General features: G+C 45.0%; 1 protein-coding gene across 1 annotated transcript; it reads right to left on the reverse strand.

The window, feature by feature from the left end:
• Positions 1–14,880: 14,880 nt before the first annotated feature.
• LOC127311631 (uncharacterized) lies at positions 14,881–16,954 on the reverse strand. The gene is made up of 3 exons (XM_051342086.2): positions 16,463–16,954; positions 15,596–16,357; positions 14,881–15,322 (listed from the first exon to the last, which is right to left on the reverse strand). Exons 1-3 carry the CDS (start codon positions 16,726–16,728, stop codon positions 15,289–15,291), a joined length of 1,062 nt encoding a protein of 353 aa, XP_051198046.1. The 5' UTR covers positions 16,729–16,954; the 3' UTR covers positions 14,881–15,288.
• Positions 16,955–23,189: the final 6,235 nt, after the last annotated feature.

Raw genomic sequence — 23,189 nt, forward strand, 5'->3', positions numbered from 1 at the left:
GCCAAGCGGGTTGAGCCCAACCCACTCGGATTCACCCGAGGTGGGCCGAGGGCAATTTGGGCATTTCCAAAATACCATTTAAGTAAGAATTTCAAAGAATTTTATAAAATAGAATATGGCTCTAAAAAAATAATTAAAAATATGAAAATCAATCAGCATAAAATTCTCTATCCAAATAAAATATCAAAGAGGATTTTTGAAGATAATTATGAATAAGTCTTAATTTGATGATTTAAATAATGATTTAAATCACACATATTATTTTCAATAAAGAAAATAAGTCCATTAATGTATTTGGACTTCAAAAACACCTTGACAATATTTCAAGGTAGAATTTTACTCTTAAACAAGTATTCCCAAATTATTCTTAGTATTAACCTCTTACATGAAATAATAACGATATCGGAAGGAAACAAACCCTAAAAATGGAATCATGCATAATTGCTTCTTTAACCATTGCCCTTATCGGACAATGATGCTATTTTTCAGAACAAGAGGACAAGGGTCAGTCCATACCTTCCAAGCTGTGAGAACTTTGCGGTGTTCGGGCAAGTTCATCACTTGCTCATGTCATTTGAGTATTTCTATCAAATTACTTGCAAAGTATTATGGTTAACACTATTGCATAAAAATCAAAACCACTACTTTCATAACTATGAATATGACTATGTGGTGGGCAATGGAACCATGGATTGTGTTGATATGGTGGAGGTTCCATTGCACGGATTTATATCCATCTAGGATTAAACAACAAATGTCGATGATTCTTGTGCCGTAATACCGTGTTAACCATAAGATCCGGAGTGGGACGGAGTAGTCAAAAGTGTTTCCACCTCTCGTTCATCAACGGATGCGCTTACAGTAGCGATTGTGTACGGCGGAACAACCGGAGGGTGGGGAGCCCATTCTAATTCCCACGGTAAAGCATTGCTTGCCGTAGCGATTGTGTCTTGCGGAACAACCGGAGGGTGGGGATCCCATTCTAATTCCCCACGGTAATGCGGTCTATGATGGGTTGCAGCCACCGGCGTAGGAGTGTATGGTAGAGCCCGACCTTTGTTGTCGTGGTCGGGGTCCACCACGAAATTACGGGAATAATGGGAGCGACGTGGACCCGGGGTCGGCGCATGCAACAAAGGGTGGGTGTTCGAGGTAGCGGAGGAACATGATTGGCTAGACCTTATACCGGGCCTCACACCAAAGGAAGTGTGGACGGGAAAGCTGCCGGTTGGCACCAAGGTTAAGATCTCTTATGGGTAAAGCAACACACCTCTGCGAGTGTAACAAAGCTGTGACTGTCACTCCCTGTTCGGGATTGAGGAAGCTGACGCGGCCGGAAAGGAGCTCCATGAAGTTCTAGTAAACCGGTGAAGGCTGACGGACATAGCTCTTTGAAATAAAAGCAATCTCTTGAAGAAATGTTTATCAAAACTTGCATTGATATTAGGCTTTACGGTCTAATATCGTAGCTAGTGCATTAAACACCTCTTATCTATAATGAACTTGTTGAGTACGCTCGTACTCATACCACTCTTAAATCCCATGCTTAGATTATGCAGATAAATGCGGAGGAGGACTGCGACAACAATGAAGGAGCCGAGATCATCGGCTACGAGGAACCAGACCTCTCAGGAGGAGTTGAAGGCATAGACTACCTCATCGTCTACGGATCCGGAGAGGCTTCCGGAGGAGAACAAGCCTAGGGATATCCGCTAGTAGTAGTAACCGAGCAGCCGAAACTCTTAGTATTTAGCTGCTCGATGAAATAAATGTTTAGTTTAATGAAACTCTGGTATTGTAAGTTAAGATGGGTTCACCTCGAACCCAGGAGTATTCCTCTTAGGACCCAAGAGGAGCTCCAAGACGACATGTGTATGTTAATTGTAATAATATGTGAATGAGTTATGGACCCTGCTATGTTACGTTGTACTACTACGAGGGATGTAATATTTGCGGAATGGTACTTCGTGAATGTTATATCAACGACTGCATACTACAACATGCGGTGGTATGCGAGGTCACCACAGTTGGTATCAGAGCAAAAGCTTTGACCTTAGGTTGGAACCTATTAAATGGGACTAAACGTTAGGAGTCAAATAGGATTAGTAAAGAATTCTCTAAAAATATGGTGTATATTCAATTGAGAATACAACAACCATATCTTTTAGTGCGATAATTCTTTATTATCTCTATTATGATGCATTATTACTAATCTTATAATCTTTCTATTTCTACAGCCAACATGGCAAGTGCACGACCGGGAAGAAACGTGAAAGTTATGGATTCCACACTGAACGAATACCAAGGAGGACTTGCTGATATCCTATGATCCATGTTGCTGGAATTTGGGTGTGATCCCCAGATTCCAGTAAAGAAGTACATGTTCTATGATGGACCGGTGTTGGCCAAGTGCAGAGTAGGATTGCGACTTCCCGAATCTTTGGGAATGAGCGTAGTCATGCCAGCTGGGGAAGCGAGGACAACCAATACAGCCTACCATATAGCTGTTATGAGAGCCATAACCGACATTCGGGAGCATAAGACGAACGCGCTTATGGGTTCCGAATTCACACACATTCCTCATATGGAGGAAGATAATGATCCCATGCTGAACCATTTCAAATATGCCAAAAGTAAACCAGCCGAAGCAGCCAAATACATGGATAACAGCCGTAACTTCATATCATTACTCTTTCAGTTGAATAATCATCTGATAGGAGCTATTGATACGATGCTTGAGGAGTTCACTGAACCCAAGGAGGAGAGTAGGGGCAAAGAACCTATGGAGAATGTGGTACACACACCAGTTTATTCAGCTGGTGACTACATCAGTTTTGATCCACTTGCACGTGAACCTACACCTGCTACACCTGGGAACTACCTGAATAGTTCCTATGGGGGATACGAAGGTGGCGAGGAATCCGGAAACAATCAGCGTTCCGAGACTCCAATCGAGAATTCCAGGGGTTGGCGTTGGGGAAATGATACTGGAAACCATAGTACTACTGAGTATTATGATGGAGAGATGAATGATGACGCAACAACCCAGAACCAGAGCTATCCTAGTAATGAAGGAGTGAATGGAGGATATCCGACACAGGTTGAGTCGGGTATGGGTTTTGGTAATCCTTATGGTGGGGCTACAGGAGAGTACACCCGATGGGTGGACTATGATGCACTCAACGATCAGTTTGTGAACACTGATTTCGCATTAGGGTCATCATCGGATTCGGATTACAAGCCAACGGGGAGACCTTATGTTCCAGGGTCTATCAGGAGGACGACACGTTCGACTGGATGGAAGCCTGGAATGTACCGGGAGTGAAGACCGATTAGAAGTCCACCAAGGGAGGCGTGGCTATAATACACAAGTACCACGTGTATTATAGTTTGTAATATTTGTACAAAATTGTACATATACTTTAATAAGTGAGTTTGCATACTCACATCGACTTGAGTACTGTAATATGACCACTTATGTTTGTATATACAGGGTATATGTTTTGTATGAATTGGATTTGCTTCTTGATTTCCATTGCGTGACTAGTTCTGTGCACAATGTTGAGCTCAGAAAACTTGCGCATGGAGTAATTATGAGTATCATCTTGTGTTGCAGAACTAGGGGAATTATGTCGGGAACGTTAGGAAACGAAACTGAAGCACAGCGCATGGAGCGCGAAGCTAAAGAGAAGGAAGAGGCTGAGGGAGCAGCCAGAGACCAGTTTCCACCACCACCACCACCCATGACGCAGCAAAACTTTATCCAGTACATGCAGCTGGCGGAAGAGAGGCAGCGTGTAACACTGGAGCTGCAGAACAAATTCCTTCAGGATCGATGCGGCGAGAATAGGGTGGAGAGACACGAGAACCAGGGAGTCACATTAGCAGACTTCCAAAACACCAAGCCGATATCTTTCGCATACGCGCCAGAGCCTATGGACGCGGAAGATTGGCTGATGGATACCGAGCGTAAGCTCAACACTGTTGGATGCAATGACCAAGAGAAGGTTCGATATGCTACCCATCTGCTATGTGGACCTGCCGCATCATGGTGGGACAATATTGTAGCCGTGTATCCGGCAGGAAAGGTATTTACCTGGGAGGAGTTCGCAAGGAAGTTCAGGGAATCTAATGTCCCTGAAAGTATCGTGGAACTGAAGCGTCGAGTTCGAGAGTCTCGAGCGAAGGATAAGGCAATCGACCTATGTCGGGAGTTTTCAAAGCTGTCCGGTGCGCGGTTGAGGAAGTCAATACCGAGGACAAGAAGAAGAAGAGATTTCTGAGGGGGTTAAGTCCCCAGTTCAAAGTACAGCTGCGGATGATGAGAGCAACGGAATTCCAAGAGTTGGTGGATGCAGCCATCACTCTTGAAGATGACTTTAAACAACTGCAAGAAGAGAAGAGGAAGAAGGCCAAGTATGAGCCGAAGAGGTTTGTTAGTAACAAGCCTAACACCAGCTTGAGTTTCAAGCCCGGGTACAACAACAACAACAACAACAACAACAACGACAACTACTACGGTAGTAGGAAGAATCGAGCATTCAGTACGCAAATCAAATAGTTTGCGGAAAATTTGTGGATTCACGGGGCATTTCGCCAAGGATTGCAAGAAACCAAGGATTATATGCTTTGGTTGTCGCCCGGAGGGGCCCATGCTTTGAAGGACTGCCCCAAGAAGAATAGTGGAGGAGGTCAATCACGGAGGAGGAGGAAATCGAGGAAACACCGGAGAGGAAGCTGGAAGAATAAGAAGCCCTTCGGCAAGCTGAATTGTACCAGTCTGGAGGAGGTGGTCAATTCTGACCAGGCGGTGATAGGTACGCTCCAGATACTCACTCATCCTGGCAAAGTACTTTTTGATACTGGTGCAACTACATCATTCATTTCTCAACAATTCATCATCAAACATGGGATTAGTTGCACTAAGTTAGATACACCCATAACCATACTTTCTGCGGGGGAACGATAGTAGTAACCCATGCCAAACAAAATCAAGTCATTATGATCAATAAGTGCGCGTTTGGCGCGGACCTGTTCATTTTACCGATGAAGGACATTGATGTCATTCTTGGTATGAACTGGTTGGAAGCTAATGGAGCATTGATCGATGTGAACAAGACGGTATCGTTGAAAAGCCCCGATGGAAGTAGAATGATCTACCAAGGCGACAAACATACAGATTGAAGTTGAGCTACAACTGAATAGCATGAAGGAGGTGAAGTTAGAGGATATACACCTGTAGTAAATGAATTCCAGGATGTGTTTCTGTGAATTACAGTATGCCACCGAGATAGGGAGATCGAATTTACTATCGACCTAATTCCGAGAACGACTCCGATTGCCAAAGCACCATATAAGATGGGGCCTAAGGAGTTGAAAGAGCTTAAGGAGCAATTGGATGACTTGGAACAAAAGGGATTTATTCAAGAGAGTGTTTCACCATGGGGATCACCTGTGATCTTCGTGGATAAAAGAGATGGAGGAAGAAGGATGTGCGGAGACTACAGGAATCTCAACAACGTCACAATCAAGAACAAGTATCCACTTCCAAGAATACAAGATCTATTTGATCAAGTTAGAGGCGCGGGAGTCTTTTCCAAGATTGATCTAAGATCCGGTTATCACCAGATTAAGATCAAGAAGGAAGACGTTCCGAAAACAGCCTTTGTTTCGAGGTACGGACACCATGAATACCTTGTAGTACCTTTTGGATTAACCAATGCCCCAGCTATATTCATGAATCTCATGAATAAGATCTTCATGCCATATCTAGACAAGTTTGTCATCGTATTCATCGATGATATCTTGATATATTCCAAGAACAAGGCAGAACATGCCGAACATTTGAGGTTAGTGTTGCAAACACTAAGGGAACACCAACTCTACGCCAAACTCAGCAAGTGTGAATTTTGGCTAGATCAAGTGGAATTTCTTGGTCATGTCATTAGCAAAGATGGAATCGCTGTCAACCCGAGCAAGGTAGCAGCAGTTCTAGAATGGGAAGCACCCAAGACTGTCAAGGAGATCCGAGGATTCCTAGGAATGGCAGGATATTATCGGAAATTCATTGAAGGATTCTCCAAGATAGCAGGACCAATGAAAAAGCTGTTAAGAAAGAACACACCATTCGTGTGGTCAGAGGAGTGTGAGAAGAGTTTTCAAACTCTGAAAGAGAAACTCACCACAGCACCGGTGTTAGCAGATTAGGAAGTTGGCAAGGATTACACCGTGTCTTGTGACGCATCCAAACATGGATTGGGTTGCGTACTCATGCAAGATCGGAAAGTGATATCCTATGGATCGAGGCAACTCAGACCTCATGAAGTGAACTATCCAACACATGACTTGGAATTAGCAGCTGTCGTGTTTGCATTAAAAACTTGGAGACATTTTCTCTATGGAGCTAAGTGTGAGCTCTATACAGATCATAAAAGCCTCAAATATTTCTTCACTCAGAAGGAACTCAACATGAGGCAGAAAAGATGGCTAGAATTGATTAAGGATTATGATCTGACAATCAATTACACACCAGGGAAGGCTAATGTTGTAGCAGACGCATACTGAGTAGAAAGAGTACCGGAGGAGTGGAACAAGAAATATCACCGGAGTTGAGGAAAGAAATAAGCCAAGCACAAATACAACTTTGGGAGAAGGAAGCCCATGAAGGATTATCGGCGTTGCAAGTAGCCGATGAGCTGAATGTCAACTTGAAGAATGAGATAATGATGGGTCAGATGGACGATCCATTCATTGTAGAGGAGATGAGGAGAATAGATGAGGGAAGACCATCAGAATTTCATCGTGGAGAATCTGGATCATTGTGGTTCCAGAAGAGGATTTGCGTTCCGGATATTGCTGAAATTAAGGAAGTAATACTCCGGGAAGCTCATCAAACCCCATATTCAATACATCCGGGAAGTACAAAGATGTACATGGATCTAAAGGAACTATTCTGGTGGAATAACATGAAGAGGGAGATAGCACAATATGTGGCGAGAATGCCATACATCCAAAGAGTGAAAGCGAGAACACCGAGTCCGGCAGGGAAGTTACAACCTTTACCTATTCCCGAGTGGAACTGGGAGGAAATAGGGATGGATTTCATCACCGGACTACCCCTGACCAATAAAAAGAAGGACATGATATGGGTAATCGTGGACCGGTTGACGAAGAGCGCCCACTTCTTAGCGGTAAACCAGCAGGATAAAGGAGAGAAACTTATCGATCTTTACATCAAAGAGATCGTAAGTAAGCATGGAGTGCCAAAGAAGATAGTATCGGATCGAGGATCCGTGTTCACATCAGCATTCTGGAAGCAACTTCATGAAGTTTTAGGATCCAAATTGGATTATAGTACCGCTTATCATCCCCAGACCGGTGGACAAACCGAGAGAACCAATCAGATCTTAGAAGATATGCTTAGGGCTTGTGCCCTAGACTTCGGAGGATCATGGGAGGAGCATCTACCTTTAGCAGAGTTTTCATACAACAATAGTTATCAAAGTAGCATCAAGATGGCACCATTTGAAGCTCTGTATGGGAGGAAGTGTAGATCACCAATATGTTGGTATGAAGCCGGAGCAAGCAAAGAGTTCAACCCTGATTATGTCAAGGAAAAACAACAAATCATTGACATTATCAGAGACAGGCTCAAGATAGCCCAGAGTCGGCAAAAGAGTTACGCTGATCAGAAGAGAAGAACATGGGAGCCACAAGTTGGAGACATGGTTTATCTTAGGGTAAGCCCGATGAAAGGACTCCAGAGGTTTGGAGTAAAGGGAAACTCAGTCCTAGATTTATAGGACCTTTTAAGATCCGAGTCAGAATCGAGGTTTAGCCTTTGAATTGGATCTACCAGGAAGGCTAGCTCAAGTTCACAATGTATTCCATGTTTCACAACTTCGGAAATGTTTGAAGACCCCAGATGAACCAATATCACATGACGAGCTCGAGTTACAACCAGACTTGACATATATCGAGAAGCCAGCCAAGATTCTCGAGGAGAGCTGGAAACAACTCGAAACAAGGCGATCAAGTATTGCAAGATACAATGGAAGCATCATCCCGAGAGGGAAGCCACAGGAAAAAGAGGAAGACCTAAGGAAAACATACCCCAGCTGTTCGGGTATTACAACCACAACTTCGGGACGAAGTTTTCTTTAAGGGGAAAGGCTGTAATTTCCCAGTTTAAGAGACCATCGAGGGGTAGATTTAAGAAAGGTATCGGCATTGCATAGTAAATTAAGGGAAATTTCGCGTTTTTTTAACAAAAACTGCATCGAAGGGGGACAAGTTTCTCTCTCGACACCTTACAGGGTTAGGGTTTCGAGGGTGCGACAAACTTGCATCTCACTTAACTAGATTAGGGTTTTGAGTTGAGAGGGGAGAGTTTGAATCACCAATTTAAGTTGCATGATTGAATTCTAAGTTAAGATAGTTGATCAAGCTCAAACCAAATTTGAATTTGAATTTCAAATCCAAACATCAGGATATTAGTTCATAATTCAAACTTGAGATAATTTAATAAACAATCTTTAATAACCAAGATATAAATAGAACAATTAATATATAAAGCTCAATAGAGAAAAATTGGAGCTTTATTGATATTCACACAAGATACATTGTTTTTACAATATCCAGAATAAAATATGAACATTACAACATATTACAAGAATTGGACAACAAAAAAATAGAAAAAGAAAAGAAAAGGAAAATTACAAATTAAGGATCTATCCTAAACACTACTAGCTAAACTTCATTAACTTGATGATCTTCATGATCAATGGAGCCACAGATTGTCCTCTGTACATAAACACAACAAAAGAGAAGTTATGCCAAGTGGTAAAACCACTTGGCGAGGTTAGAAGAATAATGAAATTGAGTAGATATGGATCAGCTCTGCCGAGCTGATCATCTCACAACCAAGACACAAGCCAGGTACCATGAATTTGCACACACACACAGCTAGGCTGCTCACACGGCGGTGTGCATGCAGCACACCACACACACACGGTGGTGAGTCACCAACGAGGTTGCCAGGGCTTGCTGTCGACCGAAGAAGGAGCGAGGAGACCATATAAAACCTCCACGGTAAACCCTAGTCAATCCATCGACAGGATTGCACCGGGTAAGTTCATCAGAAACCAAGAACACAAGAACGACTTGAACAGTCACTGCTGTTCAACACAATTCCACCACCACAGCACATAACCAAGAGATCAAGCTTGCAAGGAGGAGCAGGGCAAGCCAAGAACTCAACCAACAGCTGAATCCTCTACACCAACAAATCATCTAGGAGCTGGAGTGAGGTATAAACCAAATCAACCTGAGCAAAACCAAGTTTTGCTCATAAATAAGCATACAATGCATCACAGGAGCACAGAAGGGTAGAAAACCCTGTTTGTGTCATCATCCTACAAAGCCAATTGGTGCAAGCAAATATGGGTAAAGACTCTAGGAAATCAGCCTATGGGAACATCGGTCATGCAAAACGATTGCATAAGCGAAGAAATCCAAAAAAGATGAAGTCCTAGCCTAGCCTAGCCCACACACTCAGCACCTATAGCTATTCAGGCCATCAGACTTGGACAAATCATTGTCTATTTTGATTTCAACATCAAGAGCTACTGGCAATCCAATAAATGGATCACCCAGAAAGCATTTGGTGAGCCACAACAAGCCAACAAGAGGGGAGCTATCCCAGGGCAGCACATAAATACTGCCAGGATCACCTCAACCACTTAACCAATTCCAACAAAGAAACCATGCACAGATATCATCACCCAGTAGGGTTCAAAAGGAGGGCTAGGGTACCCAACAAGTGTTGGCATCCCTCTAACCCTAACAAATTCATTGAAATGATCATCACTGAATCTCAGTTCACATTACTTATCCATTTAATCAAGCAAGGATAAACAGATAAATAAAACAGAGACAAGCAATTGATGCACCGGGGTCTTGCAAATGATCAAATGGATCATTACAGCATCAATTGATGCTCAAGCAAGCAACAAGACACATCGGGCCAGGCACAGTGTAATACACATGTGAGCAACGATGAGGCACAGACACCAAAGAGCGTGATTACAGCAACTGGTGATCATAGGATCATCCAAAGCCACAAATTAACCAACCATTGCATCACAGATAATCAAATATATGAAATATAAATTGTATGCAGAAGCACACTAACAAGGAATGAAGCTGTCTAGCCAACAGTCATGCTTAATAGAACATTCCTATGAATCACAACTCAATGAGGATCTCACCGTAGGCACTGGCACTTGCAAGTATGCAAGGATTAACCACCACAATCAAGCCAGGGACAAGATTAAGCACACATAGTATGCCCAAGTGACAGTAAAAAGAATAGGAGCATGCCAGTAGGCCATGAACATCAATGGATGCTCAAGAGCAATTACAGGAGGGCCACAGCAGGGACACAGCATGAACAGAAGTAGTTAGGAAGCACAAAAGCATGCACTGATAATCAAGTAGAGCGGCACAAGCTAGAACACAAAGATAGCAGTAGCACATAGCAGCATACGCATGTAGGCAGTAGCAACTAGCACAACAAGGTAGAGGCCAAGGCAACCGGAGGAAGAAGAGGAGGTAGCGAAGACGGGAGAGAAGGAGGCACACACACTGGAGCGAGCACCGCAGCGTGCCCATGGCGGCACGGCGGCACAGGCCCTAACACGGCAGCGCCAGGCCGCAGCCAGGCCGGGCGTCGCCGGCGTAACGCCCGACACCACCACGGCGAGGCACACGGCCACGTCGCGGCGCGGCGTCTGGATCATCGGCGGGCGATGAATCGCACAGGAATCGCCACCGCCGTGTCGCAGATGCGTTGGGGGCGAAGCGAGCAAGCAGCGCAGCACGAATCGCCGCGGTGGATCTGAATCGCCGTCGAATGGCGGTTCAGATGCGCCACACCTCGCCGGCGGCAACGGCCGGAGATGGCCGGAATAAATCGAAGAAGACGGCGGCGACATGCGTCGCCAGAGCTCAGGGATTAGGGTTCGCGAGAGAGAGAAGGGAAGTGAGGGCGACCGAGTGGGCCGGACCAGGCCAATCGGGTTGAGCCCAACCCACTCGGATTCACCCCGACAGTGGGCCCGAGGGCAATTTGGGCATTTCCAAAATACCATTTAAGTAAGAATTTCAAAGAATTTTATAAAATAGAATATGGCTCTAAAAAAATAATTAAAAATATGAAAATCAATCAGCATAAAATTCTCTATCCAAATAAAATATCAAAGAGGATTTTTGAAGATAATTATGAATAAGTCTTAATTTGATGATTTAAATAATGATTTAAATCACACATATTATTTTCAATAAAGAAAATAAGTCCATTAATGTATTTGGACTTCAAAAACACCTTGACAATATTTCAAGGTAGAATTTTACTCTTAAACAAGTATTCCCAAATTATTCTTAGTATTAACCTCTTACATGAAATAATAACGATATCGGAAGGGGGAAACAAACCCTAAAAATGGAATCATGCATAATTGCTTCTTTAACCATTGCCCTTATCGGACAATGATGCTATTTTTCAGAACAAGAGGACAAGGGTCAGTCCATACCTTCCAGCTGCAGAACTTTGCAGTGTTCAGGCAAGTTCATCACTTGCTCATGTCATTTGAGTATTTCTATCAAATTACTTGCAAAGTATTATGGTTAACACTATTGCATAAAAATCAAAACCACTACTTTCATAACTATGAATATGACTATGTGGTGGGCAATGGAACCATGGATTGTGTTGATATGGTGGAGGTTCCATTGCACGGATTTATATCCATCTAGGATTAAACAACAAATGTCGCCGATGATTCTTGTGCCGTAATACCCGTGTTAACCATAAGATCCGGAGTGGGACGGAGTAGTCAAAAGTGTTTCCACCTCTCGTTCATCAACGGATGCGCTTACCGTAGCGATTGTGTCTGCGGAACAACCGGAGGGTGGGGAGCCCATTCTAATTCCCCACGGTAAAGCATTGCTTGCCGTAGCAGTTGTGTCTTGCGGAACAACCGGAGGGTGGGGATCCCATTCTAATTCCCCACGGTAATGCGGTCTATGATGGGTTGCAGCCACCGGCGTAGGAGTGTATGGTAGAGCCCAGCACTGTTGTCGTGGTCGGGGTCCACCCTGAAATTACGGGAATAATGGGACCGACGTGGACCCAGGGTCGGCGCATGCAACAAAGGGTGGGTGTTCGAGGTAGCGGAGGAACATGATTGGCTAGACCTTATACCGGGCCTCACACCAAAGGAAGTGTGGACGGGAAAGCTGCCCGGTTGGCACCAAGGTTAAGATCTCTTATGGGTAAAGCAACACACCTCTGCAGAGTGTAACAAACTGTGACCTGTCACTCCCTGTTCCGGGATTGAGGAACTGCGAACGCGGTCGGAAAGGAGCTCCATGAAGTTCTAGTAAACCGGTGAAGGCTGACAGACATAGCTCTTTGAAATAAAAGCAATCTCTTGAAGAAATGTTTATCAAAACTTGCATTGATATTAGGCTTTCTGGTCTAATATCGTAGCTAGTGCATTAAACACCTCTTATCTATAATGAACTTGTTGAGTACGCTCGTACTCATACCACTCTTAAATCCCATGCTTAGATTGTCTGAATCGTCTGGAGGAGGACTGCGACAACAATGAAGGAGCCGAGATCATCGGCTACGAGGAACCAGACCTCTCAGGAGGAGTTGAAGGCGTAGACTACCTCATCGTCTACGGATCCGGAGAGGCTTCCGGAGGAGAACAAGCCTAGGGATATCCGCTAGTAGTAGTAACCGAGCAGCCGGAACTCTTAGTATTTAGCTGCTCGATGAAATAAATGTTTAGTTTAATGAAACTCTGGTATTGTAAGTTAAGATGGGTTCACCTCGAACCCAGGAGTATTCCTCTTAGGACCCAAGAGGAGCTCCAAGACGACATGTGTATGTTAATTGTAATAATATGTGAATGAGTTATGGACCCTGCTATGTTCTGTTGTACTACTCTGAGGGATGTAATATTTGCGGAATGGTACTTCGTAAATGTTATATCAACGACTGGCATACTACAACATGCAGTGGTATGCAGGGTCACCACAATTTGCTCCCATTATACAAAATAAATAAATAAACAATTTAAAAATTGTTAAAAATTCGGACATAAATTTTTGGTGCACATCGTGACATTCTATATCCGTACATAAGTTTTCGTGGAAAAATAAGATTTTATGTGGTATGTACAAAAAAGACAAAAAAAATATCCTGTACGTAGTCGTGTTGGAGCATCAAACTTTGTCTTTTTAGAGGAGACACAAAAAAAAATTCTAAAAACTTGTATACAAAGATAAAATGTCTAGATATACATACAAAAATTTACTTTAATTTTTTTTGACACCTTAAAATATATTTTCACACAGCTAGTTCATATGTTCCTATGAGCCGAAGTGGATTTCCCATGAAACCATCTCCGTCTTATTATTATAGAGCGGGGTAGTAAAATAGAAATAAGCTAAGTGAGAATTAGCTTAATTCTCAATGAAGTGATACCATCCTCACTATTTGTACTACCTCCACACCGGTTTATTAGGATATTACACACTTCGAGGAAAAAATTAATCATTAATTTGGTTAACAAAATCTGAGACATATGTCATAAAACATATACAATTGGATTCATATTCAAAACAACTTTCTAGTGGTATAATTTTTGTGGTGTATATCTGATATTTTGTTGACCAAATTAGTAGTCAAAGTTTTTCTCCAAATACATAATACCCCTTTAAACCGGTATAGAGGGAGTACCATAAGAACATTTTTTTCAGGTACAACCTACTTGTAACGCAAAAATATCGATTACAATCTTCTGGAAACTGAAAATATCTCAGTTACAACCCGACTTGCAACTAAAAAACCATAGTTGCAACCTCACTTACAACTGAAAAATTCTAGTTGCAACTCATATGACGCATGCATCACGATGTAAATCCAACAATTCTAAAGTTGAATGAGCTCTAAATTAATTTTCAGTTGACTAAGAATTGGCAAAAACACAAATATACCTCCCACTATATAGTATATACCCTGGTGCCAAATGGAAGGTCTAGAGTTCTAGGTAGGGCTGGACAAAAAGCTCGAAGCTCGGCAAGTTAAATGAGTGCTCGTTTGAGTTAACGAGCCGAGCTCAGCATCAGTTTTTGCTCGTTAAGGTTAACGAGCTAAATAATCGAGCTGGCTATGTTCGTGAGGTACTCGTTAAGATCGGTAACAAGCTAGGCTTCACCAATTTTGACTGCGAGTCACTTTAGTTATCTCAAATATTTTGCAGGAAGGTGCAAGCAAAATAGTGTTCTTTAACCATGCTTGAAACTCCTACATTAGGATATATAAACCTATGCTTCCTCTTCCTCACCAAGGAATGCACACATGTTTGTTTTTCATTGCCTCCTTAACGATCCTTAACAAGCTGCTCGCGAGCGCTCGCAAGAACATAATGAGTTGAGCCGAACAATGATTTCAGCTCGTTAAGAATCCGAGCCTTAATGATCACGAGCTTAATGAGCCGAGCCTTAACGATCCGAGCAACTCGTTAGTCCACCCCTAGTTCTAGGCTATGCCTTCTTTAATTGGCTGGAGTAAAATATAGCAGTTTATATGATGTAAACAAATTAGACTATCAACTACATGTAGCCGCCATACGACACGCCACTACTGTCGCAAAGTAAATATGTGGAGATTATCACAACGTGCATGCATGCAGTATATATGTAGAATTAACAGTTAAGAGTAACGTTGGACTCACAAGACCGACAGCGAAGAAATCAAGAAAATACTAGTATTTCATCACCATGACGACCGGAGTTTTGCTTCACCACGCAAGGGAAGTCGATACTAATTAAATCATGTGTCATGGAAGAAGTAAACATGGTGAATAGTCACAGTCACATACACTTTGCTGTCTGGAAAAAAAGAAGGTCCTTTCAGTTTATGTCACCAGCTAATTATTACATATATATATAATCCCTCCTTGTAAACTCCAAAAAAGGAAACAACAAAAGAACTAAATCAACAAAAATGAACACTAATTGTAGTGAGTGTGTACATATGTATGTCCCCTTTGTTCTTTTTTGTACATGACTAAAAGTGTGGACCAAACCACCCTTTTCCCTATCATCAAACAAACTTCACATCAATTCGATGTCAATCGAACAGTGCATCCAATCCAACAATTAATTGTCTCCGTATTATTTGTGCATTCTTCATTTTCCTTATATAGCTAGTCATCACAGCTCAGTTGGGTTCAACCATGACATTTGGCTGCATAGAAAAAAGCATAATTAATCAGATGAGCTAAGCATTAACTGGGTAAGAAAATCAAGGTGATATATGCTCTCTGTATATCCTAAAAATAACCTAGCTGCTTGAACTATCAGTTATAAAAAAAAGGAAAATTGATCGTAGAGAAAATTTGTTTAGCAAATAAAAGTCAAATTAATTGGATGGATGGATGGAGAATAGACATGCATGCATGCTTTTCTCTTGATGATTAGGAAGTTGATGGAATGGAAGCAGAGGGGAGCAGGTACTCACTCTAGCAAATCCTTCCAACTACCATCCGTGTTGATGTCATCCACCATCAGGTTCAGGCTGTCCAGCCCGTCGAAGGGGCTCGACGCCGGCGTCTCCTCGCACGACACCCCGCCGCCTCCGGCATTATTGTTGCACTCTTGGTCCATCGCCACCATTTGGCGCGGCGCCACCGCGTCCGTCACGTTGCTCCCGCTCGCCCCGCCGTGGCCCCCGAGCTCCGTTGAGCTCAACCCATCACCCGCCTGGCCGCAACCGGCACTGGCGCCAAAGCTGTTGAACAGCCCGCTGATCTGCATGCTGCTCGTTGGCGCAGAGCTCGTGAGCGCCGGCAGGTTGAGCAGGCCGTCCCACTGGCACTGCTGGAGCAGCAGGCTCTGGTCAACGCCGGTTCCGTGCTGCCCCGAGTTGCCGCTCGCGGCGAGGAGTGCCATGAGGTTGTCCATGCCGGCGGCGGCCGTGGGCGCAGGCGCTGGCGCGGCAGCGGTGGCGAGAGCGCGTACCAGTCCCTGGAGCAGCTGGAACTTTGCGGCGTCGGCCTGGAGCCTGAGAGCGTTCATGTCCCAAGCGCCCGCGCCGCCAAAGTTATTACCGGCGGCGGCGAGGAGGCCGGGGAGCCCGGCGAGGAGGCTGAGGTCGGTGCGCGGGCGGTGCGTGACGGGGTCGATGCCCATGCCGAGCAGCTTCTTGCGCAGGTGGGTGTTCCAGTAGTTCTTGATCTCGTTGTCCGTCCTCCCCGGCAGCTTCGTCGCGATGGACGACCACCTAGACCAAGCTCAAGCTGTCAGTCGCCGGAGCCGGAGACGAAGATAGGTACCATACAAGAAGGAGCAACTATATATACACAGAAGTGATATCTAACGGACGTACTTGTTGCCGAGGATGGAGTGGAGGTGGATGATGAGCTTCTCCTCGTCGTCGGTGAATCGGCCGCGCTTGATGTCGGGGCGGAGGTAGTTTGTCCAGCGGAGGCGGCAGCTCTTGCCGCAGCGGTTGAGGCCGGCGAGCTTGGGAAGTCGCCGCCAGCTGCCGTGTCCCTTCTCCTGGATGTAGTCCACCAGCAGCTTGTCCTCCTCCGGCGTCCACGGGCCCTTCTTCACGCCGGCCTCCCCGTCGCAGCACGGCGACCTCCCCATCGATCACTAGCTTACTTGTTGCTAGCTAGCTAGCTTCGATCGAGGAGCTCTCTGCCCAGCTAGCTCTACCTGGTGACGCTGATCAGCAGCTTAGAGGAGAGAGGCGACCTGAGTTGGTTTTGTTTAGGTATCGTTGGGATTCGTTGGACGGATAGGAGGTGGGGGTTTTATAGAGCTAGCGAGGGTTTAGAGGTGGAGGATGATGGATGCATGGCGGCATGGCATATGCTCTCGATCAGCCAAAAGGAAGTCTTTGTGTGCGGGAGACGCAGCCTCCTCTCTCTCTCTCTCTAGCTCTCTGTTTCTCACTCAGCTGGAACTTTCTCTCGATCTTACTTACTACTCGGCTGCTCTCTCTCTCTCTCTCTCTCTCTAATTGTCTCTCTCTGACTTTTAGGGTTAGCGGGCGAATCAGTTTCGTTGAGCACGTTGTTTAGTTAGATACGCTGGCGTAAGGGCATGCAGGTCGATCTAGTGTCATGTTGCATTTTGTTTCTTTTCCGTACGTACGTGCTGCGCAAGTGGAGTAGGAGATGGTAACGTGCGTGCGTACGCCTCGTGAAGAGATACATGCATGCATTGTAATGTATTCTACGCACGTACACACAAATATACTACTCTACGTACGTATACGCGCCCATGCATTGATGCATATATACGGCCATATATGTATCCATGATGGGTGCATGACTGCATGCTCACATGTCTCTCCATGCATGACAATATTTCAATATGTTTTTCTTTCGAAAGCTCACAGCTGGGGGGAATGAATTCGTTACCTGAATTTTCATTTTCCATTTATGTGGGGTAGACTAGCCCGGGCTCGGGGAGAGGGGGAGGCGCCAAATACAAGCGGTTCGTCATCAAATTGTTTTAAGAAAACTTTTTTTTTCTCTTTTGTTACATTTTCTTTCTAAATTAAGTAGCAACTAGAGGGGGGCCGATCACTCTCGGAGAGATCGAAGAAGAATATCTAGGCTTCAGTGTCATGCTTCTTGTCCATGTGAAAGTGAGCACCCGGTAGAAGAGTCTCTTCATGGCAGATCTTGCGGACCGGGCAAGCCCATGGAAGACAATGCCGTTCCTGTGTCCCCAAATTAAGACGCTAGAGGCACAACCGACGCAAAGAGATCGCATTGTCCACCAGGTTGGCATCCGACATAGCGATGAGCGGTGTCGGAGGCCAGCAAGCTGGGGCGGGGAGGCGCCAATATTTCGATACTTCTGTAAGCATACGGTGCAACACGCGATAATTAGGCTCCGCATTCCAAATTATAAGATGTTTTGGATAGTTCAACATTGTGGTACATACAATTTGAAACGAGTAAATAGACACAATAAGCTACGTACGACTCAGAAAAAGTACTATTGATAGAACATCTTACATAATTCTACTTACAAAACAAGCCATGAAAGCACATATTGTTTTGTCCACGTATATGATGCTGAAGTGACAGATGAGTCATGGGTGTGCCATGAGAAAGCACTGATCATGAATCCACTGTACATCATAGCTATGCATACTGAAAATATTTTTGAAACGACAGATGCACTGTTATAAAAATAGAGAGACGCGTGAACAGGGCCACTGCGTGGGCGGCACGTGTGCAGGAGGCAGAGGAGAGTTAGGTTCGTGTGAGCTGACACGTGTGGACTTTCCTCCCGTGCAGCAGCAAGGAGCAAGGAAGAAGGAACTACCTGTTCCCCTTAATTTCCCCTCGTGTCGATCACATTATTTGGTGTACCTCACGGCCGGCTATTAGGGCGGGGTAGCGGGCCCCACCGTAGCTACTTAGTGGACTGGTATTGTGTGACTGTCATCGGACCATCTGGCCTTGCCAAATCATCCGAGCAACTAAACAATTATATTGGAAACTGTAGGAACAAACTAGTTATGTGGTACATGCGTGGACGTGCATGCTTGACTTGAAAAATGGGATTTCTTGGTTTAGTGTTTTGTTCTTATGCTGTGTGGCATTGTCAAAGATTATGATAGTTTCTTTTTTGCATAATGAGGTTTTGTTTTGTTTATTTTATTGCCTGTTTGACCCGATTTTGCCTGAAAATAATTAATGTTGTACTCCCCATCCCACAATAAAGCCTATAAATATAGTCAAAGTTCAAAGCTCGTTAAGTTTGACAGTATCTATAACAAAAATATGAATATTTGCAGTACTTAGTAAACAGACTATGAAAATGTATTTTGTGGCGGATCTACTAATAATGGTTTGGTATTGTTGATATTCATACATATTTTTTTTGTCTAACAACAACTTAGACAATATTGACTTTTCACTAGATTATATGCCCTTTTTAGAGAAAGGAGGGAGTAAACCACATTATGGAATAAGTACACCCTGATACAATTCGTTCTCGTAAACAAAAAAAACTTAACTTCTAGTGGTGACTGCGTGTGGAGTGTAGAACAAATTCTGAGGAGAAAAGGTGCGACGAGTGCGTTTCAAGGAACCGAATGAGTTCCTCGCCAGACCTTCTGATGCCATCGTGCACCCGGAAGGCTAGCGCCGGGTCGGCGAGAGGGAGAAATCCGCCCACGACCAGATCTAGAGGCTCCACGACCATGGGCTTAATGGTCGGAAAATTATGACCCATTTTCTATCCCTTTGCATCGCCCCTGCAATGATGCTCCACCTGACGTGAGGTACGAGGGGCGGGAGGATTGCACCCCCTCTTTGTGGGGGAGATCCGAATCGTCCTCTGGACGAGCTTGATTCCTTGGTGAAAGAGATCTATGGTGGAGCGGGAGACCGCGAGCTTCTCTAGTCAGACGTTCTCGCTCTCTCCAACGACGAGCATCATATCGATGAGATTCTCGCCTTGATGCCTATGCGCACTAAGTTCGGGTTTTCGCTAAAATGGGCAACTCCATTTAATTACGCTCACCTCGCTCCCCTGGCACGGTTAGAGGAGGGGACAGAAGAGGCACGAGCGTTGCCGGGAGTTAGAGAAGCCTGCCAACCCGTCCTCTTCTTCGAGGCCGGTGCAGCATTCGTCCGATGCGAGCGATGAGAAGGATAACATCCCCTTAACCCAGCGGTGGTGAGAGAGGGCAGCACGACAACATCGGGTAACCTATGCGATAGCCCCCCCCCCCCCCCCCGCCAAAAAGCGTCGTGTGTCGAGGGTACTCCTCGGCAATGCCCTCCGTTTGGGGCTTAGGGTTAGCGGAATCCTGCAAGCTGACACGAGACATCGGTTCACAGACAAGCGGGGAGAGCGATTTACCCAGGTTCGGGGCCCTCGATGAGGTAAAACCCTTACGTCCTGCCTGCCTGTTCTTGATTATGATGATAATGGATTACAATGGGGTGCCGAATACTTCGGCTGAGATCTCGTCGAGATGCTAAGTGCTATGGTGACCTAGCTCTAGATTTCTGATACGTCTCAAACGTATCTATAATTTCTTATGTTCCATGCTACTTTTATGATGATACTCACATGTTTTATACACATTATATGTCATATTTATGCGTTTTCCGGAACTAACTTATTGACGAGATGCCGAAGTGCCAGTTGCTGTTTTCTGCTGTTTTTGGTTTCAGAAATCCTAGTAAGGAAATATTCTCGGAATCGGACGAAATCAACGCCCAGCATCCTATTTTCACACGAAGCTTCCAGAACACCCGAGAGCCGCCAGAGGGGAGCCCAGGTGGGCCCACACTTGTGGCCGGCGCGGCCAGGGGGTAGGGCGCGCCGCCTTGGTGTGTGGCCCCACCAGGACTCCACCGACCTTGCCCTTCCGCCTATTTAAAGCCTCCGTCGCGAAAACCCTAGGAGGATTGACAAAACCCGCAAAAACCTTCCAGAGCCACCGCCATCGCGAAGCCAAGATCTGGGGGACAGGAGTCTCTGTTCCGGCACGCCGCCGGGACGGGGAAGTGCCCCCGGAAGGCTTGTCCATCGACACCACCGCCATCTCCATCAACGCTGCTGTCTCCCATGAGGAGGGAGTAGTTCTCCATCGAGGCTAAGGGCTGTACCGGTAGCTATGTGGTTCATCTCTCTCTCTATGTACTTCAATACAATGATCTCATGAGCTGCTTTACATGATTGAGATCCATATGATGATGATTGTAATCTAGATGTCGTTATGCTAGTCAAGTGAATTTTACTTATGTGATCTCCGGAGACTCCTTGTTCCACGTGTGTAAAGGTGACAGTGTGTGCACCGTGTGGGTCTCTTAGGCTATATTTCCCAGAATACTTATTCACTGTTATGAATGGCATAGTGAAGTGCTTATTTATATCCCTTTATGATTGCAATATGTTTTGTATCACTATTCATCTATGTGCTACTCTAGTGATGTTATTAAAGTACTCTATTCCTCCTTCATGATGTAATGGTGATAGTGTGTGCATCATGTAGTACTTGGCGTAGTTTATGATTATGATCTCTTGTAGATTATGAAGTTAACTATTACTATGATGGTATTAATGTGATCTATTCCTCCTCTCATAGTATGAAGGTGATAGTGTGCATGCTATGTTAGTACTTGGTATAGTTGTGTTGATCTATCATGCACTCTAAGGTTAATTAAACATGAATATCGAATGTTGTGGAGCTTGTTAACTCCGGCATTGAGGTGCTCTTGTAGCCCTACACAAATAGCGGTGTTCATCATCCAACAAGAGAGTGTAGAGTGGTTTTATTATGTGATCAATGTTGAGAGTGTCCACTAGTGAAAGTACGATCCCTAGGCCTTGTTCCCAAATACTGCAATCTCCGCTTGTTTACTGCTTTACTGCATGTTTACTTACTGCACGCCAGCAAGCACTTTTCTGGCGCCGTTACTACTGCTCATATACTTGTTCATACCACCTGTATTTCACTATCTCTTCGCCGAACTTGTGCACCTATTAGGTGTGTTGGGGACACAAGAGACTTCTTGCTTTGTGGTTGCAGGGTTGCATGAGAGGGATATCTTTGACCTCTTCCTCCCTGAGTTCGATAAACCTTGGGTGATCCACTTAAGGGAAACTTGCTGCTGTTCTACAAACCTCTGCTCTTGGAGGCCCAACACTGTCTACAAGAATAGAAGCTCCCGTAGACATCAATTTCCTGGTGGCTATGGTTGCTGTGATTGATCCCCCCCCTCGGCAGCCCCTCTCCTGGCCTTTATATAGGAGGCCAGGTCTCAAGAGGTCTAACCAAGTACGACTAGGTTTACAACAGCTTTAGATCTAATCTTTCCTTGTTCGGCCGCTTCCTTGTCTTGCCCGCCAAGGATTCCTCTGGTGCGCCGTCCAGGTGGCCCATCTTGCCTCCAGGTGTCTCCATGGGCCTCCAACTAATTAATACAGGATAGGGCAATGTCGGTTACCCGAAGGGTATTGACCACGTCAGTAGCCCCCGAGTGTCTAGCCGAACATTGTTCGGGTAGAGACTGAAGCATGTTTTCTGTTGATGTTCTTCTCCTTGATTGTCCTTGTTCGCCTTGAATCAACATCATCCTTTTTATCGGGTGTGCGTCAGCGCTCCCGATGGGAGTAGCCCCCGAGTCTAGGTACGGATGCTTGCAATCCGTGCGTAGACTCAAGTTGTACCACTCGAGCATTCTCCTCTGCCGAAGTTTTCTGCAGGTCTTCATAGGTCATTCGATATATTTTCCACCTGCAAGGGATAATGAGTAACGTGCCCAACTTTTGTTGGTTAACTACCGATGGCAAAACAACGTTACTCTACACAGAATCAAGTCCCCAGGCATGATCCTGGAGTGCAAAAAAATTTATCGGGTGCGCTTCCGGCGCTCCCGATGGGAGTAGCCCCCGAGTCTGGGCACAGGTGCTTGCAACTGGGTGCAAACTCGAGCTAAACAACCCTCTTTTTCTTCATCGCTTTTTTCTTCGAGTCCTCAACATATCGGGTGCGCGTCAGCGCTCCCGATGGGAGTAGCCCCCAAGTCTAAGCGCAGATGCTTCGTAATCTGTGCTTAGATTCAAGTTCACCATCCGATAGTTTTTTTATTCCTTCAAGTGCTTCAGGCAACCTTTATGACATCATTGATGACGTTTTATCGATATCTTGATTTTGACTGACAAGATGTGACCCGCTGGGCCCATTCTCTCTCTGTCTGGTCCTGCTTTCAAGCAATTTCCGGTCTCTGCGCACAGTTACCAAGGTGTCTCCTCGATTCCCGCAACCATCAATCGGAAATAGGCCCGTTTGATAGACTGGCATCAACGACACGTGCTCACGCAACTCTTCTCCTCTTAAGATCTCCAAAGGGCGAGAAATCCCTAATCTTTTCCCACATCTGCCTTTGCCTTTCTTCTTCTTCCTTCCGCAGCCGCTGCGCCGCCGCCACCGCTTCTCCAATCTTCCCTAGATCTAGACAATGGTGAAGAAGAAGAATGTTACTGCCGCCGGCAGCTCTACGACTGGTGGGGCTGCCACCAAATCTTCCTCCACTCTCTCAAGGAAGAGTCCTTCAGATGCTCCT

The sequence above is a fragment of the Lolium perenne genome, chromosome 7 (assembly GCF_019359855.2).
Source record: "Lolium perenne isolate Kyuss_39 chromosome 7, Kyuss_2.0, whole genome shotgun sequence".
Taxonomy (NCBI): domain Eukaryota; kingdom Viridiplantae; phylum Streptophyta; class Magnoliopsida; order Poales; family Poaceae; genus Lolium; species Lolium perenne.

What these genes read in the sequence shown, in the direction of transcription:
- LOC127311631 (XM_051342086.2), bottom strand. Translation starts at nt 16,728, where the DNA reads ATGGGGAGGTCGCCGTGCTGCGACGGGGAGGCCGGCGTGAAGAAGGGC. An exon ending in CACTCCATCCTCGGCAACAA is followed by an intron (nt 16,358 to 16,462) that starts GTACGTCCGTTA and finishes AGCTTGGTCTAG; the next exon opens with GTGGTCGTCCATCGCGACGA. An exon ending in AGTTGGAAGGATTTGCTAGA is followed by an intron (nt 15,323 to 15,595) that starts GTGAGTACCTGC and finishes TTTTCTATGCAG; the next exon opens with CCAAATGTCATGGTTGAACC.